This window comes from Jatropha curcas, chromosome 3 (assembly GCF_041381405.1).
Source record: "Jatropha curcas cultivar XTBG-Jc1 chromosome 3, XTBG_Jcur_1.0, whole genome shotgun sequence".
In the NCBI taxonomy this organism is placed as follows: Eukaryota; Viridiplantae; Streptophyta; class Magnoliopsida; order Malpighiales; family Euphorbiaceae; genus Jatropha; species Jatropha curcas.
The window spans coordinates 3,415,157-3,431,582 of NC_143153.1; the positions used below are offsets into that span (position 1 = coordinate 3,415,157).

Genomic DNA, 16,426 nt, shown 5'->3' on the forward strand with positions numbered 1-16,426 from the left:
CCTTGCCAGTTAGGCTGAAAATCATTTGTGAAAAGTGTTATTAATTAATTGCTTATCCTTAATTTTCAATTTAAAAGTTATCTTCAGTATGGAGTATGCTACTGTTACGAAATAATATTCGCTAATTTTGTTTTCTCTGGATGATGATAGTTTTTTATGTGTGGTTTGTGGAGAGAGGAAGGTAAGGTCTGGTAGAGATAAAGAAGAAGACGCCATGAATGGAGATTGTGTTAGACTAACAGAAGGTGATCAAATCTAAACCCTAATTTCCATGGTTTCCTAGAGAGAGAGAGTGTGTTTAGGGAGAGGAGGAAAGTAAAAGAAGAAGATAGAGAAATTTGATTGAAGTTATAAATATAATAATTTATAATTATAATATAAATTCTACATATAAATAAAAAATTTATGAACTACATAGTTTTGAAAATAAGATGATAGAAATTCAAAAGGATAATAGGTTGGAGATGCTTGATTTTTCTCATAGGAAGGTTCATGTGTAGGTTGCATTGGACACTGGTGTGGTCAACCAATGCCAAGGATTTGTCGTCTGGGACATTTTCAAAAATTATTTCAAAAATGTCAAAATTAGTGAACTATTATTTTTTAAAAAGTAATTTCAATCTAGTTACCAAATAGAAAGGCTCTAACTATTACAATTTACAACTGATATTTTGATTTTTTAGATAATTTCCTCTACACAGTCTATTCTGACTTTGTGACGCTAGGCCCAATCACCCAGCCCAAGATATAGGTCCAATCCCAATGGTAATAGAGCTGGTACTAGCCCAAACCCGATACATGGATAATACCCGACCCACTTTCCCCTACACAGAACAAAAAAAAAAAAAAAACGAACCGAGCAAGTACTTCTTATAGCATGGAATGCAGACAAGTACAGGAGAGAAAACGCCGAGAAAGTAACAGAAAGTGAGAGAAAATAAAACAAAGTTCGTTTTTCAATATGAGTGGGGTTTCGGCTTCCCCACCGTTGGTCGCCAGAATCTCTTCTATTCAATCCAATAATCAAAAGTATAGTTATAGCTGTTCACCTTCCTCAGTTAATCCCAGTTTCTCGTCCTTATCAGCTGTAAAGGTCAAAAAACAATCGGGGCTTAGATTTGACACGCCAGCGAAAGACTCCCATGTAAGAACTGTCCGATGCAATAGCGCCACCGGACGCGGTGGCCCCGGTTCCGGTACAATTACCAACGCATTTCTCTTTTATTTTTCTGAAATCTGGAATTTCTTTTGGAAAGTAAATATGAACAGAAACGTTTGATTTTTTTTTTCCTTTTTTTGGCTAGTGCCGAAAGAAATAAAAGATTCAATCTTTGGTTTAATTTTACTTATGGGTAATTCTTTTAATATTTGTGGCTTGACTAAAATGTTTAGTCGGATATTTTTGAGTTTTTAATAGTTTAACGAATATTAGGAATTATAAATCTGTGATGCAATTTCATTTTCTTTGCAAAAAGAGTGACTTGTACTTAATTTGTGCAGGTGATGATGAGAGCAAGAATATTTTGGATGCATTTTTCTTGGGAAAGGCTTTAGCAGAAGCAGTTAATGAGCGTATTGAATCTACAGTTGGAGAGTTTCTCAGTCTAATTGGCAGGCTACAAGCTGAGCAGCAGAGGCAAATACAGGATTTCCAGGTAGTGAAATTGATAAATTATCTAAATGTGAACCTGTAAAAACACTCATTTGTCGTAGGAGTATTCTTTTATGTTCTTGCTGTTGTTATTTGAAATACACCTTAATACTTTTTATACTGAGAAAATTGGTTGTCATTTTATTTGCAGTGGGAGATATTTCATATTTGATTGTGTTCATTTATTTTATCTTCAAATTAAGAAGGACTGGGCTAGAAATTGTTTGTTTCAGGATACCAACATTTGAAAAATATTGTTTTTTAGTTGTCTTGAATATGGAATGTTTCTTGTAACTCGCGAATCCCTTTTTTTATTGGTGTTGCTCAACGAACGTGAGATTACTTGCTGCCATGCTTAGGCTATGTTTGATACTTACCATCATGGAATGTAATGTAAATGCATTTAATTACGCATTAGATGGAATCTATTTATTAGATGCATTTAATTACGCATCAAATGAACTACTCATTAGATGGAATCTACGCAACTGATCATCGAGAGGTCTAGATGTCCACGTCGCATTGCTTTAGCTTACATTCATGCCTTATTGTGTGAATGTATTTATATTTGAGAAAGATGTCAAATTAACTTTCCTGAAAGCTGAAAGTGACTGAGTTTTTATTTGCCTGCTAACTACTATCACAAAATTTATGCAAATAAACTTAGGATTCATGGATTGAAGCTGAATGTAAATTCTTGAAACTGTTTGGCATTTGCCATCTTTCTTTGCAGGTAGATGTGTTGGAAAGGGCTAGAAAAGCTAAGGAAAATGCAGCACGAGAAGCCAGGGAGGCACAAGGACTCATTCCTAAAGTTGAAACAGCATCAGCTACATATGGTGTTGACTCAGCCACTTCGTCATCAACCAACAATTCAGTCACTCCCGCAAATTCACCGTCATCTCCAAATACATATGCTGCCTCTACTGCAGAGACAGGTCCAGACCCTGCTTTTGGGGTGTCCGATGATGAGTGAACATGCATCTTCATATTCTGTAAATTTAAGACATGGCTTATCCGTAGTTATTCACATGAATGAAAGAGAGAGAGAAAGAGAGAGAGAGTTGTATCTTTGTAATCTGAAATGAAATAATGTATTTTGATATTTAAACTTTCATGTGCTGAATTACCTTGAAGAATATTGTAATTACTTGAAGATTAATAATATGGAAGTTGGAGACTTGTTAACCTCACTCCATTTGATGCTAGAACCCAGAATGGACCAGTTTGGGTAGAAGGATGCTGGCGAGTGCCTTCTGGGGAGTGACTGCTAAAGTTATATCACAGTAACACATCTAACAAATTCTCCTTTCATAACTTAGTGGGTTCATTTACCTGTCTTCAGAATTTGAAGTATTGCAATTTGTGAGAATTGAATGCATTTTTCTATCTGGACAATTTATCTGCATATGATCACATCCACCCTGGTAGAAGAAATAATCTCATCTTTTGAATGCAAAAAACTTTTCATATTGACGAGCTGTTTCACGATTTAATTTCACAGTTTCAGCCTTAACTGTACATTATAGTTTCCGTTTAATTGCTAAAATATTTTCTGATTTAAGATAACAGATCTAGGATACAGAAAATGAGTATCAGTGACAAACGTTCAATTTCCCATTCTACAGATTAACATAGGTCAGCAAAAAAGTTTCATATTCTCTTCGCTTTCATTGGGTGATGGAGAGTCAAAAAGCAGTACTAAATGAAATCAACAGCTCTCTTCATTCTTAAAAAAATTTCCTTTGCAGGATTCAGATTTCAATATAATTGTTGCCGATCGTTTTTTAAGTCACTATATAACTCACGAGATTAACAATAATATAACTCGCTGTCAAACAATGAAAACAAAGCGTTTTGTTTTTTCTCATGGCTAAGCATCCCTTCATTCTTCATCAAACTTGACACCAGACAATGGCACCTCGCCAACAATTTGATTGTCATCTTCTTCCTCGCTAGCATCTTCAACATCCATGGCAGAATCTTTTTTCTTCACATAATCCACTTTGAAATCATAGTCATCATCCATTGCATCAACCTTGGCTGCTTTTTTCCTTCGTTTCTTCTCTGCTCGTTTCATTTTTGTATTCAGCATGCCTTCTGCTGCATATAACTTCTCATTTTGCTTGCTAGTTGTAGATTTTGTCTTGGTTTTGTTTGCATCATCTTCTTCAAGACCCATTGGTTGGTCTTCACCATCATTCATTTCTTCAGAGTTTTCATCACCCTGGGTTGATGACCGAGTCTCCATATCTCCCTGATGAGGCAAAAAGTAATTAGGGAAAATATAGTGAAAGAATGAAATCATTACCAATGAAGGTTGTTTCCAAACTAATTTTAAGATGAAGAGGAATGCAAGTGCAATTTCTCATACCTGTATCATACTTTCATCAAAATTGATAGGACAACTAGGAGGTACTTCAACAGGATTGTAGTCATTAACGGACTTGAGACTACCAATAAATGAGGATTCACCACTGTAGACCTCATCAACATTAAATTCCTTCCCAAGCTCTGAAACAATCCTAGCTTCTGAAGGTTCCTCTCGATTCCTAATTGGAGGCATAGTATAATACGGGATTTTACCTGAAATATGTCAAATAAATCATGTTTTTTCAAATCAGAACTGAATTTCTCTTTGTTTTACAAATTACCTCACATGTTATTTTAATTTTTTAGTCTCTATTTGTGCATTAAAATAAGATGGCAGAGAGAACTGTAGAAGTTCCCAGAAAGCATACCCTCATTCCAATCATGCAGAACAATTCGAGCAGCAGCTTCAACATCCACAATACCACCCTTTTTGAGCCTACCCCTGACAGTAGCCACTTTCTGCAGAAAATCATCAACTGATTCAAAGTTTGGTATCTTGTACAGAGTTACCAACAGTCTTGCTGGGCACAGGTTGAGAATTTCTTTCACTGTATTGTCCAGAAAAAGCAAGCATTAATATGGTAATCATAATATAAAAGGTAGGGTTGACAAAACCTTAGAACATATTCGGTAGAATTTGGCCCAGACATAACAAATTTTATCATTAATTAATTTATTTATTTATTCAAACAGAAAGCCAATATAATTTCTGGTGGTAAAAGAAGCCAGTAAACGGCGAATCAGGTATATCGGTAAGCATATCAGAAATGAAAAACAGATGACCATTTACACTACTTCCCACCCAATCAAACTTTCTGTAATTTTACTTATCAAAAGGGAGAAGATCTTGTTTTCGCCTAAAAAACAGAGTTATTGGTCTAAAATGGAGGGACATGTTTAGGAAAATCGTTAACTTACCAGGGCTAACTGGATCATCTAGCTTCTCAATTCTTTTGCAGTTACGAAGAGCTATAGATGCATCATTCTCCTTAGACTTTAGCAATACAACACCAGGGCAATCCAACAATTTAACATTCTTGTCTAGCTGAACTTCTTGCATTGATCTTGTTAGCCCAGGAGTAGCACCAACATTGACAACGTGACATCTCTTCAAGCTGTTAATCAGACTACTCTTACCAACATTAGGCAAGCCGATTACACCAACTGTAATAGATTTTTTAATCTGCCAAAACCAAGGATGCAAAAGAGTACCACTTAAGAGGCATGAAAAAAAAAAAAAAAAAAAAGAAAACATAACAAATAAATAACCCCCAATGTATAGCAACCCCAATCCATAGCGTCACAGCTTTAATATAAAAATGCTTAAAACAGTGGAAATTCCAGTAATTAACGGAAGACTTCAAGCAAATATCCACAGACTTCAACCTTAATTTCCCTCGCCTCAAAAAAAAAAAAGAAAAAAAAAAAAAAAGAAATAGAATAGCTTAACATACATCATGACTTCTTGAGTAATTTTTCAGCAATTTAATGAGGGTTTCAGCTCCAAGACAATCACTCGTTTGCAGAAGATTGCTGGTCTTTGCTGCTTTTTTGGAAGACTTCCAACCTAAGTTTGACCTCTGCTCTTGGGTACTACACTTGAAGGCAACAGCAGGCAATTCTTCTCTGAGATACTTTAGCCATTTTTCAACAGCTTCTCGAGGAACAAGATCTTCAGAACAATAATAAAGTCAGAAAACAAGATACTACAACCAAGAACTAATGAAGCATTCCATAACATACCCAAACGATGTAAACATTTAAGCAGCAACATGAAAATATAATGAAATCCAATAGAAATAAGGAAGGATGAATAAGGAAGAGAGATTACCAATTTTATTCAGAAGTAACACCAGATGCTTATCATGACCAGATTTCATCACCATATTTTCCATATCAACACAACGGGTACCAAGAGGATCTCGGGCATCAAGGACTTCCAATATGACATCCGATTCTTCAATGACTTTAACCAACTCTTTGTAGAATGCCCTATCTGAATTATCTGTATGAAAATAAAATATTCAAGTGAATATTAGAATGAAATGGATATATCATCCTTAAAACTTTCCACTCACACATGTTCCAACTAAGTATTATCATACCCCGATTTCTGGCAATTCCACCGAAATCTCCATTGCTATTTTGCTCTTCAAAATTTTTTTCTTTTGCAGAAGAATCATCATCCTCGAGTAAACCCAACTTCCTCTTTTGAGCCTAAAAAAGTATGTGAAGATCTACTATCAATATGCCACCAAACATATAGGAAAACAACATCAATCTATAGCAGCTATACAACATAAAATGTTAAAGAAAATAGAAATCGACCTAAAAATAAATGCAAAGTGACCTATCTAAATAAACACTTTCATGTTTAAATGAAACCAATTTCCTTCTTAAAAACTATAGCATTGTGGCGAACCACTCAAAAACACGCAAAGGTTGCTTTTTTAATAATGAGCTATGAGGAAAGGTCACAGAGACAAAAACCAATAACTACACAAAATAATTGGTCATAACAAGCAACAGAGAGGATTAAGCAAATTGAATCAATACCCTCTCTTTGCGAGCAGCTTTCTTTTGCTCTAGTTCCTCAAGAGCACGGGCCCGGCGAGCTTCAAGAGCCTTTAGCTCTTGTTCCTTGAAGGGCCAGTCATTAGGAATACCAGGATCCTTCTCGACCTTGCGTTTATTCTTCAACCCTAGTTTCTTTGCTTCCTTGGCCTTTTTTTTGTGATGCTCCTTGACCTTCCTCAAAACCTTATACTTCTGCTTCAACGTCACTCTCTTACTCTTACTCTCTGCATATCGTAAAAGCACCACAAACAATAAGTCACAAAGCCAGCAAACTCAATATCCAATAAATAGAATTTCAATTAGAGAAATGTTTCTGCTCACTTTTGCTCTTCTTCACCATATTTGCTAGTTATTCTTCCTGAAATTATAAGTCATGCAATAAGACCATAAATTCAATAGAAAACTGAGAAGAATAAGGGGAAGTTAGCAGGAAAATTACCTGGAAAAGGCTTGTGCTAGGGTCTAACTTTAACAGCGAAGAATGGAAAAGGGAGACTGGACTAATGGCTACTAGGGTTTTTGATAAGGGACAAGATAGTCGAGTCGAGCCAGATCGTATTGGTCATGTTATGAGTTTGAATGGTCCGATTAATTAAATGGGCCGATGCATGCAAGCCCAAGTTAAAAAAAATGTCAAAATAATTTATGGGGTGAGAGAGGCTCGAACTCTCGACCTCAGGATTCCTCTAAGCTATGAGACCTACGCGCTAGCCAACTGCGCCACCACCCCAGATGTTTGAAAAATGAATTTTAAAAACTATATTATTGTAATTATGTCACATTATCTCCCGTACATAAGACAAGCATATTTTCTTCATTTTGACATATGACACGTGTTCTTTTTACAAGCCTCTTTTTAACACTTAAAAACTTTTATTTGACAATTCTTATCTTACATTTATATTAATTAATTCTCATAAAATATGTATCCTAAGAAAATAAAATAACTATCTCTATCATAATATTGATTATCATTAATTATTTTTAATCTTTATTATCATTTAAAATAAAAGGTTTAATATCATAATTATAATTTAACTGTATTTGTTAAATTAAATTGAAATATTACAAGTTTAAAATATATTTATCTGCAAATGAATTTTATAAATATTAAAAATGATTTTACTAAAAAAATGAAAATATTGAGTTATATTTCATTCCGAAACAAAAAGTCATTATATTTTAAAAAATTATAGTTTCTCAAAAGTTTATATATGTATTTAGCGTATAAGTGTACTTATTTAACATTTGCTTCTTTAAATATGATTGATAACAATTTTATAAAATGTAATTAAATTTAATTAAATTTTATGCTTTATATATTTAGTGGGAAAAGAAATTTATAATTCAATTTTAAGAATTGAATTATATTAAATTGTTTATAATTAAAGTCAAATTTATTAAGTTTTGATGAAATTTGAAACAAATGCATTAATTTTTTTTTAAACTGAAATTCTCATTTTCATCTTCTTCATTATAAACTACAATTAATTTAATATTATTTACTATTATCATGTATAGCTGATTAAATTAAATGTTTTTTATTTTTGTGTTGACTTTTTAATATTATATATTTACTAATATATTGTTCTACTCAACTCTTATATCGCGAATTTATTATATTTATTAATATATCGTGAGTTTATATATATATATATATATATATATATATATATATATATATATATATATTAATTATTATAAATTTAAACTATTAGGTATAATTATTTTTCAATTTTATTACTGAGAGTAATTTAACAAGTGATATTAAATAAATTTCAATTGTGGAATTATACAGTTGAATTCCGCATTTAAATTGTGTCCATATAAATAAATAAAATTATTTCTAAATTAATCTTAGCTAGAATTGACTGTAAAGAATTGGACATATCCGAATCCGATTCATTTGATCCAAGTAGTACGTCAAACTAGGGCCGACTCTGCTGTCCCAGTGATAACGACGAGCTGTCGATCACAAAGTTCATCGACTCAAAAACCAGGTACGCTCAAATCCAATCCAAATCCCTATTCGACTCCATTTACAGCCACTTCTTTTATCAAAAACCTAACACTAACTTTACTCACTTTTAGCTTCTTTGATTTATCTTTACAATTCTGAATTGCCTTCCTTTAACGGTAACTGCATTTCCTACACATCCCAATCTTTTCACTGTAACTGTTACAATTGGCTGTGATTTGACCTTTAACGGACCTTGTTGTCAGTGCAGACATTGATTTGATGGCTGAAGTGTTCGATAGACAGGCAATGTGTTGAGTGGCAGGCAGGAAGTTATTGTTTAGCAATGGCAGAATATATAGCTTCCACTCCATGTGTCAAGCTGCATTTATGGACAAGCTGTGTCAAAGAGAAGGGCTATTTAATCCGGAATTCACATTTTAAGACGCCACAGAGGTATCCTCTTCCTTACCTTGTAATCCTTATGGGATTTTTATTTTTGATTGACTTGAAAATGTGATTGTATATGTCAACGCTCAGAGTTGTTTGCTGCGTTTATTAGTTTTGATTTTATCAGTAGCCGTTACCTGAAGGACATTATGTAGGGCTGGCATTTTGATGGGGAAATTAAAAATTAATCAAATTTCATATTTTATCTGCATCGTGAACCTCAATTTTGTATTTTCTTTGAATCCCAATGATTACTAGACAGTGTCAAACTAACTCACACAGAAAGAAATAGGCAAGAAATGAGTTTGATATGAATGTTTTAAACGGATGAATTTGTTTGCCATCATATCATATCACTAATGAAATGTAAGTGTTAGCAATCATTATGCTTTAACACATTATGTTTTGGCTGCAGAAAGTATCCTCGTGGAAGTTGGAAAGTTCTCTGCCTCCATTCTCGGAAAACATATAGATCTGGACTCTCAAATTTTAAATCAAGTCCTTTTATCAGGGAATCTGCCTTGAGGTGTAGTTGCTTGGGATCCTTGGTGGACCCTGATGGTCTTACAGCTTCTGATTTGGTTTCTGTTAGTGATCAGTTGCTGCTGATAACCAGCATAGCCCTAACATATATGGCTGGAGTACTTCCTCTTAAGAGGCCCAATTTTACTTCATGGAGAATCTCATATGACAATGTGGTTGGTGAAACTGCAACATCTTCTGGTAGGTAAGGGTAAGAAGATCAAAAATTTATTTTAGCTCCAATATATATATATATATATATATATATATATTTCTTTATGTCATTTGCTTTCTGAAGATAAGAGTGCTATCTCTTTTATGTGTCTATGCTTTACTTTTTGTGTTTGATTAAGACATTTTTCTTTATTTGCAGTGCCAAAAATAATGATGACTGTGTTAATATAAAATGTGCCTGGGATGCAGTAAAGGAGAAACTTTTATATGCTCTCAATGCTGTAGAACACAAGAGCAATCTCGGAAACAGACTCCTTGAACTTGATCAAGAGAATGCAAAGAGGCCCTTAAGTTTGTATGCTGTATCTGAGGGGCCCAAGTTGCGATTGCTTTGGACTTCTTTTAAACATCTCGAGGATGAGGCAGGCACTGTCACTATTTTCTTCTTTCTTTCTTTTTTGGGATAAACCACCATCATCTTCTAATAATAGTTTGATAAATCCAAAGGTTCATGGAAATTACTTTGCCTAACTCTGTTAGCTTCGAGTCACTTTTCTGCATGAGCTCTCAAGGGCTTACAAGTTAAAAGATACAGTTGGGAAAGAAAACAAGTAGTTTATTGATTGAGTGAATCTTTTTGCAGTAGTTAAAACACAGGCAAGCAGTAGTTAAAGATACGGAATCAGCTGTTTTTTGGCTATTAAATCTTTTTGACAACAATCTTGCATGTTATAACCACATGCGAGATTACAAATTCATAGCTTTAGACTGAGATGAGTAGCATTGACCAACAGTTTTGTTGTTGTGCTTGCAAAACAGATATTTTTTTTTCTATTTTCTGGGCAAAAATTTTAGAGGAGCAATTTAAATAACCATTTCTAAAAACACTATATTTTTGAAGTATAGATCCTTATATTTATGTTTATATGTCATTTGATGCAAAAAAAGAGTTGTTTTGGTGACTATTTTCCCCATAATGACCAATTATTTTTAATTTATGAGGAGTTGTGTCTGTTCCTATCTTATAGGAAGCATCTATAAGAAGGACCCACCTAAAGTATGCTTTTTACTCTCATTCCTTAGCATAATTCAATGTCTGTGATAAGGGGAATTGTCTTGTGCAATGGTAAAAGTCTTGAGCTTACAACAAAGAGATTGTCGGTTTAAGGCCTGAGAGCAGCTATGTCATTCAAAAAATTTGAGAGCTTTGACTGTCTCTGGAATTTTGAAATTGGAATTAAGGCTTATTTAACTTCATGTCTGTCTCTGTAATCTATACCTGAAACCTAATTAATTAGTTAATGGCCTTTCCATTGAATGCCTATGACGAATTGATTTTCTTGTAGGAACTCAAAAAGTTCATGATTTAAATTTTGCACAGCTTTTAATAAAATGTTGTATAAGATGTCAGGCCAAACAATTATTTCATGAAAATTTTCTCTATTCACATTAGTTTTTCAAATGGGGGATATAAGATATTAGATCTGGACTGTTTGACATATCTAATGTATGCATTTTAATATCATTTTAGTAGTTTGTCAATTAAGGTTTCATAATTTTTGTTTGCAGGTGAATAATGTTTTAGGTGATTGCGAGGCTTTTACTTTGGATGATTGGTTGACTATTTTCCCTGAAACTATTCAAAAGGCTTTTGACTGCATATGCATGGCTTGGCTAGGGGAAGAACTTTGCCTTGAAAACAAGAAACTCGATGAGGTATCGAGTGGAAAAGCTTATATATATCTGTATGAGTTTTATTACACATTCCTTGCTTGTTTAGGTTAAATATCCTTTTTGTTTTTCCCTCTCTCTCTAGGCACTTTTCTCGTTGATGATTCAGAAATTAAAGGGAGATGAAGTTGTTTTACAGACCATAAGAAAGTCAGGCAAGGAAGATCTTTATGCAGAATTATTATACTTTCTTAGATTTGGGTTTCTCAGGTAATTTTAGTAATGGTTGTCTTGTTTTCTTTCTTCTTAACCACTCTAAGTTCTTGTGCAATCTGGGATCTCTTAGAATTGTACTGGTTCCCACCCTGACTGGCTGCTATGTCCGCGTTTGAAAACTACAGGCTTAAAATCCAGAGGTTTAGTGTGTTAAAATAAAAGTATAGGGGCTTGAATATCTCTTTTTAGTGTCCAGCAGCCTTCTGCATATTGTTCCTAATTTTACTTTATGTTACATTCTGTAATCAACCTAATCTTGATGCCACTGTTCACATTTCCTGTACTATCATTTCTATTTTGGCAGGAAGAGTTGTTGTTATGACCAGAGCTTGTTTTCTTTGCATGGAGATTCCATATTAGAAGATTTGGTAATAACTTTAGCAGATGGCGTTGCCAATGTTTATTTGGAGCTTATTTCTGTTGATGGTAATTTGTCAAATGAAATGAACAACCTGGGAATGACTATGTGTAATTTGTCAACCCGAGCAATCCAAAGATTGCGCAATGAGGTATAGTAGCTGTTCTCTATGTGCCTATATATATATATATATATATATATATATATATATCAAGATGTCAACCAGAATTATAATGGGAATATGGTATTCCTCTTTTTCCTGCATTTTATTGTCCTGAGCTTTATTTTTTTTTTAATTGCATTAAATTTCTGACCTGCTGAACCTGTATCTGTCATCCATATGGAACTTCAGTTTAAGTAATCAGTTAAGATGAAATTTTGTTTTTGCTCAGAAACATTTGCCTCTGTTTCTCCATTACATTTCAATTGGCACATAGTTATACAGGGAAAATTGTTGCTTTTAATATTAATAAATTAGTTAGCAGCCTGCAATGGTCACAATGTGAACTTTTAAAGCGAAACAGAAATGCACCTAGAATTCTCGTTTTGCTTGACCAACTAATCAATGAAAGAGAGAATTTTATTCATTCATATTAATATTTTTGGCAGCATATATTTTGTTGCATGTAGAGTTTGTTTTTTTTCTTACTTGATTCTTAAAGGAAAGATTTTTTGCAATATTCACACATTTTCCTTCATTTCTTGTACTCTTCCTCTTTTGGGGTCTGACACAAAAGATTGTTTTATTTATTTATTTTTGGGCGCCCATGGGGGCAGGGGACAGAGAAAAAGGGAGAGAGAGGGGGGGGGGGGGGTGGGGGGGTTCTGGGGGTGTTGACAATATTCATTTCTAGAAGTTAAACATTGCTGTTCAGTTCATGTGTGATATTTCAGAATGTGGACTTCTGGCACAGACAGTTGAAATTCCAGAATTTTTTGTTAACAGGTGGCTTTGAATCAATGGTTGTATCAAAATATGGAGGCAGTTGTATCAATGTATGAGGATCGATTTGATCTGTGCACTCTACAGTCCAAAATCATTGAGGAACCAAACCTGAGTCAGGCTGAAAATCGTAGCTGGTGGAAGAAGCTTACTCGAAAAAAATCTGAAACAATTCCAGCTTCATTATATTATGTCATGATAAACCAGTTCTCCATGCCTGTAAAACGGACAAAAGAATTAAGGGCCTTGACAGGGTGGTAAGTCTTTAATACTTTGACTCTACTGGTTCCTTTTTTTTTTAATTTTTTTGCCTTGCACATGACATGAACTTTCTCATCAATTTAAAAATGTAATTGTGGAGTCTCAAGAAATAATTGTGAAATATAGTTGATATGTAGAAACTCCTACTCACATTTCATTTTCTCCACAAATTGTAAATGCGAGATAAAACAGTTAGAACAATCTCTCTGCTAATTGTTCAATTTGTTGTCCTATGGGGTCAAAACAGAAAGGTGGCTGGAGTAGAGTGTTCAGTTACAATATACTATTATTTTGGCCATATTTCTGGAATGTAAAGCTTTGTTGACAATAATAGTTGCAAGTATTTTTGGCTATGGGATAGATGGAATGAATGAAAATTTTTTGTTAATTTTGTAACGATACAAGGTTAATTTCTGGAGGTAATCCATAATTGTTAAGCTGAATCTCTGAATTTGATCGGGTGACAGCTGAACAATGATAATGCTAGTAGTATATAAGTTGGGGTTCCTGTTGGACATGAATTAGCATTGTTGGAGTAATACTTTTTGTATTTGGACTAATGCTCTTCACAAATAAGAGTTTATCCATTTGCAAAATAGAACATGAGGAGGAGTATATTTCTGAAACTATTTGCATTCTGTGACCTCATAAAGAGAGGCACCCAACTTCTTAGTTTCTTTTATTCTCTAAAGTGATGCACAAAAATGTACAGCCCCGACCTTAGCGCCCTTCTGTTTCTCTCCTCATCTCCCATTCTTTTTGTGTGATTTTACTCATCCTTCTCTGAGGTGTGGAGTGTGTTATTATTCAGTCATCTGCCAGGACCTTTTACTACCACCTAATCTTATTTTGCTGCATTCTTCAACTGCTATATGATTTTAAGTATTATAAGCAAAAATATTTTCTATTACCCTTTCTAAATTATCTTTAATTGTTTCTCAGGAGATACTATTTCAGTCTGTACCTTGAGTTATCTGATATTACCATGCCGCTGATTAGAGCTGTCATCGACAAAGTTAACAATGCCATCTCATTCTTTCTAGTTTCTTTGATTGGGAGGTCATTAGGGCTTATCTACACTGGAATTAGGCAGTCTCTGCGATGGAAGTGAGATTTCAAGGGTACATTTCTATTGTTTCCATTATAATTTTGCTTCTTGTTGTTTTCTTGCTTTATATAGCTACAACTGCATCAAGTAGCTACAGGAGGAATATGATTTTTAAACGGTCAGATTGCAATCTTCAATTTTGCCTGAGCTCTGAGTCTTTTTTCTGCTAAATTGTTTATAATAGATCTTAGTACACTCATCAGCTTGCTGTTAAATATTTGTTTTTGATATCACCAAAATTCATTCCAATTGAATCATATTTAAGTTCATGAGAATTATCTGAAATATTGAAATATTTGAATATAAATTTAGGTATGGCCTTGTAAAAGCAGTGAACATATTCCAGTTGGTGCTTTGGAACCATTTGATGCTGGGATGCTTTTTTTATTCTCTCTTATGTAGTTACTCGCAAATGGAAGTGGGGCAAGACTAGAATGAGATTTGAGTAGGCATTGGTGTTAAAGTAATGACATCCTTGTGGAGGCATAGAATTGCTTGAGAGATGATGAGAGAAATTTTAAATTATTTTCCACTGCATTTTTGTGATTGATTACATATGCATGTGCATGCTTTTGATTCTGATTTCTAGAACTAACAGGGGCATTGTATTTTTATAGCTTTCCCTCATGAATTATGCTATCCTTTGGTGATTATCCTGTGATGAGGTAATGATCAAAGATTAATTAGTCGAGTAATTCTCTCCATGTCTCATATCCCCTAAGTAGGTGGTATTTGTTTTGCATGACTGGTCATTTATTTAATGTTCATGAAGAAAATGGTGGGAACACGAAACCAAGAGAGAAAGTGACCGGCACACATGAATAAATCCTTTTCAAAAGATTGCAAAAGCAAAAGTATATTTCAGAAGATAATTCTTGTGCCCTACCATATTTACATGATTATCTCTTTTGAAGAGAAACTTCTTATTATACATTAATCAATTCATGGTGTCCACATCTTTTTGTAAAGCAAGGTTTCCCACTTTGAAATTGCCCCTTTTAACTACCCTAATTATAATAGGGAATGTTAATTGAAGATCATCAACCAAAGCTTGTATTTGCTCTGATGATTATCTAGCCCATGCTTTTCAATAATTATCATCTTCTTATAAAGTTTGAAGAACTTGGGGTCCCCACTAAGACCTCATTTAGTTCCAAGTATTGTCTAGCTCAGGCTTTCTTTTTAATTTTGAAAATTTTCCAGCTCGAGCTTCTTTTAAGAAAATTACTGTCTTATTGCAAAATTCATAGGAAATGTCTCTCTCTCTCTCTCTGTTTTTTATTTTTTATTTTCTAAGAAAAGTACAGGAGCTTAAGCTTTGAACTTATAACTTTGGCCAGGTATTATTCCTAGCCTCAAATGTAGACAAGGAGAAATTTGACATAAGAAAAGTGGAGAAAAGTCATATTTGAAAGGCTGAAGTGATGAAGCATCACTATCCAAACCAAAGAAAGATGAACAAAGGGTTCAAACTACAATGTTTTAATTAGGATTGCACATTTTTTTCACCATAAAAATGAAGCATTTTACCTTTTTACATGCTATCATTAGAAAATCATCATCCAATATGTGAGATATTATTATTATCATTGTGTGTGCTTGTGTTTTAGTGTTGGTGGACCATACTGTCCTTGTCCACTTCCATTCTTTATTTCATTTTTGGCTGATGAAAGGATACTTACATTGGATGTATTTTTCTTTTTTCTTTTTTTTTTGTATTTTTCTATTTTAAAAAATTTAACTCACAGCCCACAGACAGATTAAGGGCAGTAAAGTATGCATGCAACATATATTTCTCCATAATTCAACTTTTAATAACTTTTATGTTGTGCATCTTTTGACCAGTGCTTTTCAGTGTTACTCTACAATCTAACAAATATACACCTTTTGCTTTTTCTTTCTTCCATTCGCATTCTCCATATATATATATATATATACTCTTCCAACTTTTATATTATGAAGGCGAATTCCGTACCAACTGAAATTTGGATTCTTAATTTGCTGTTATATAGAGATTAACATTGAATTATAATTTATCTTTCAAAAAAAAAAAAAAAACATTGAATTATAATTTAATTTGAATACACTTTGCAAATATGAAGAAA

The 16,426-nt window shown here is 33.6% G+C and overlaps 3 protein-coding genes and 1 non-coding gene across 9 annotated transcripts; 2 read left to right on the forward strand and 2 right to left on the reverse strand.

Moving 5' to 3' along the window:
* Positions 1-879: 879 nt before the first annotated feature.
* Positions 880-2,839, forward strand: LOC105644408 (uncharacterized). The gene is made up of 3 exons (XM_012229743.4): positions 880-1,196; positions 1,501-1,655; positions 2,385-2,839. The coding sequence occupies exons 1-3, from the start codon at positions 962-964 to the stop codon at positions 2,625-2,627; spliced, it is 633 nt and encodes a 210-aa protein (XP_012085133.1). The 5' UTR covers positions 880-961; the 3' UTR covers positions 2,628-2,839.
* A 539-nt stretch (positions 2,840-3,378) lies between these two features.
* NSN1 (GTP-binding family protein) lies at positions 3,379-7,163 on the reverse strand. Its single transcript, XM_012229742.4, has 10 exons — positions 7,041-7,163; positions 6,923-6,959; positions 6,581-6,825; positions 6,130-6,241; positions 5,856-6,029; positions 5,479-5,696; positions 4,943-5,207; positions 4,393-4,572; positions 4,026-4,237; positions 3,379-3,908 (listed from the first exon to the last, which is right to left on the reverse strand). The coding sequence occupies exons 2-10, from the start codon at positions 6,939-6,941 to the stop codon at positions 3,537-3,539; spliced, it is 1,797 nt and encodes a 598-aa protein (XP_012085132.1). The 5' UTR covers positions 6,942-6,959; positions 7,041-7,163; the 3' UTR covers positions 3,379-3,536.
* Positions 7,164-7,247: 84 nt separating this feature from the next.
* On the reverse strand, positions 7,248-7,331 carry TRNAM-CAU (transfer RNA methionine (anticodon CAU)). Its single transcript is given in 2 exon segments — positions 7,248-7,283; positions 7,294-7,331. It is a non-coding gene; the product is annotated as a tRNA-Met (tRNA).
* Positions 7,332-8,462: 1,131 nt separating this feature from the next.
* LOC105644406 (phosphoglycolate phosphatase) lies at positions 8,463-16,154 on the forward strand. Of its 6 annotated transcripts, XR_002285611.3 has the most exons (11): positions 8,597-8,737; positions 8,830-9,014; positions 9,424-9,735; positions 9,904-10,126; positions 11,274-11,420; positions 11,521-11,645; positions 11,956-12,160; positions 12,956-13,209; positions 14,156-14,334; positions 14,939-14,986; positions 15,662-16,154. XR_002285611.3 is itself a non-coding variant. In XM_089719400.1 (10 exons), the coding sequence occupies exons 3-10, from the start codon at positions 8,905-8,907 to the stop codon at positions 14,322-14,324; spliced, it is 1,545 nt and encodes a 514-aa protein (XP_089575526.1). In that variant the 5' UTR covers positions 8,586-8,601; positions 8,693-8,737; positions 8,830-8,904; the 3' UTR covers positions 14,325-14,596. The 6 variants fall into 6 exon arrangements, 5 of the variants coding, with proteins under 5 accessions (XP_012085126.1, XP_089575526.1, XP_020539168.1 ...); XM_089719400.1 differs by lacking the exons at positions 14,939-14,986; positions 15,662-16,154 and having other exon boundaries at positions 8,586-8,601; positions 8,693-8,737; positions 14,156-14,596; XM_020683509.3 differs by lacking the exon at positions 14,939-14,986.
* The last annotated feature ends 272 nt before the right edge of the window (positions 16,155-16,426 follow it).

Coding starts and splice junctions, on each gene's coding strand:
- LOC105644408 (XM_012229743.4), top strand. CDS start 962: ATGAGTGGGGTTTCGGCTTCCCCACCGTTGGTCGCCAGAATCTCTTCT. Junction 1,197..1,500: donor ACGCGGTGGCCCCGGTTCCG/GTACAATTACCA, acceptor TAATTTGTGCAG/GTGATGATGAGAGCAAGAAT. Junction 1,656..2,384: donor GGCAAATACAGGATTTCCAG/GTAGTGAAATTG, acceptor CTTTCTTTGCAG/GTAGATGTGTTGGAAAGGGC.
- NSN1 (XM_012229742.4), bottom strand. Junction 5,697..5,855: donor GTTACTTCTGAATAAAATTG/GTAATCTCTCTT, acceptor ATTGTTCTGAAG/ATCTTGTTCCTCGAGAAGCT. Junction 5,208..5,478: donor ATTACTCAAGAAGTCATGAT/GTATGTTAAGCT, acceptor TGGTTTTGGCAG/ATTAAAAAATCTATTACAGT.
- LOC105644406 (XM_012229736.3), top strand. CDS start 8,905: ATGGCAGAATATATAGCTTCCACTCCATGTGTCAAGCTGCATTTATGG. Junction 11,646..11,955: donor CTTAGATTTGGGTTTCTCAG/GTAATTTTAGTA, acceptor CTATTTTGGCAG/GAAGAGTTGTTGTTATGACC. Junction 13,210..14,155: donor TTAAGGGCCTTGACAGGGTG/GTAAGTCTTTAA, acceptor ATTGTTTCTCAG/GAGATACTATTTCAGTCTGT.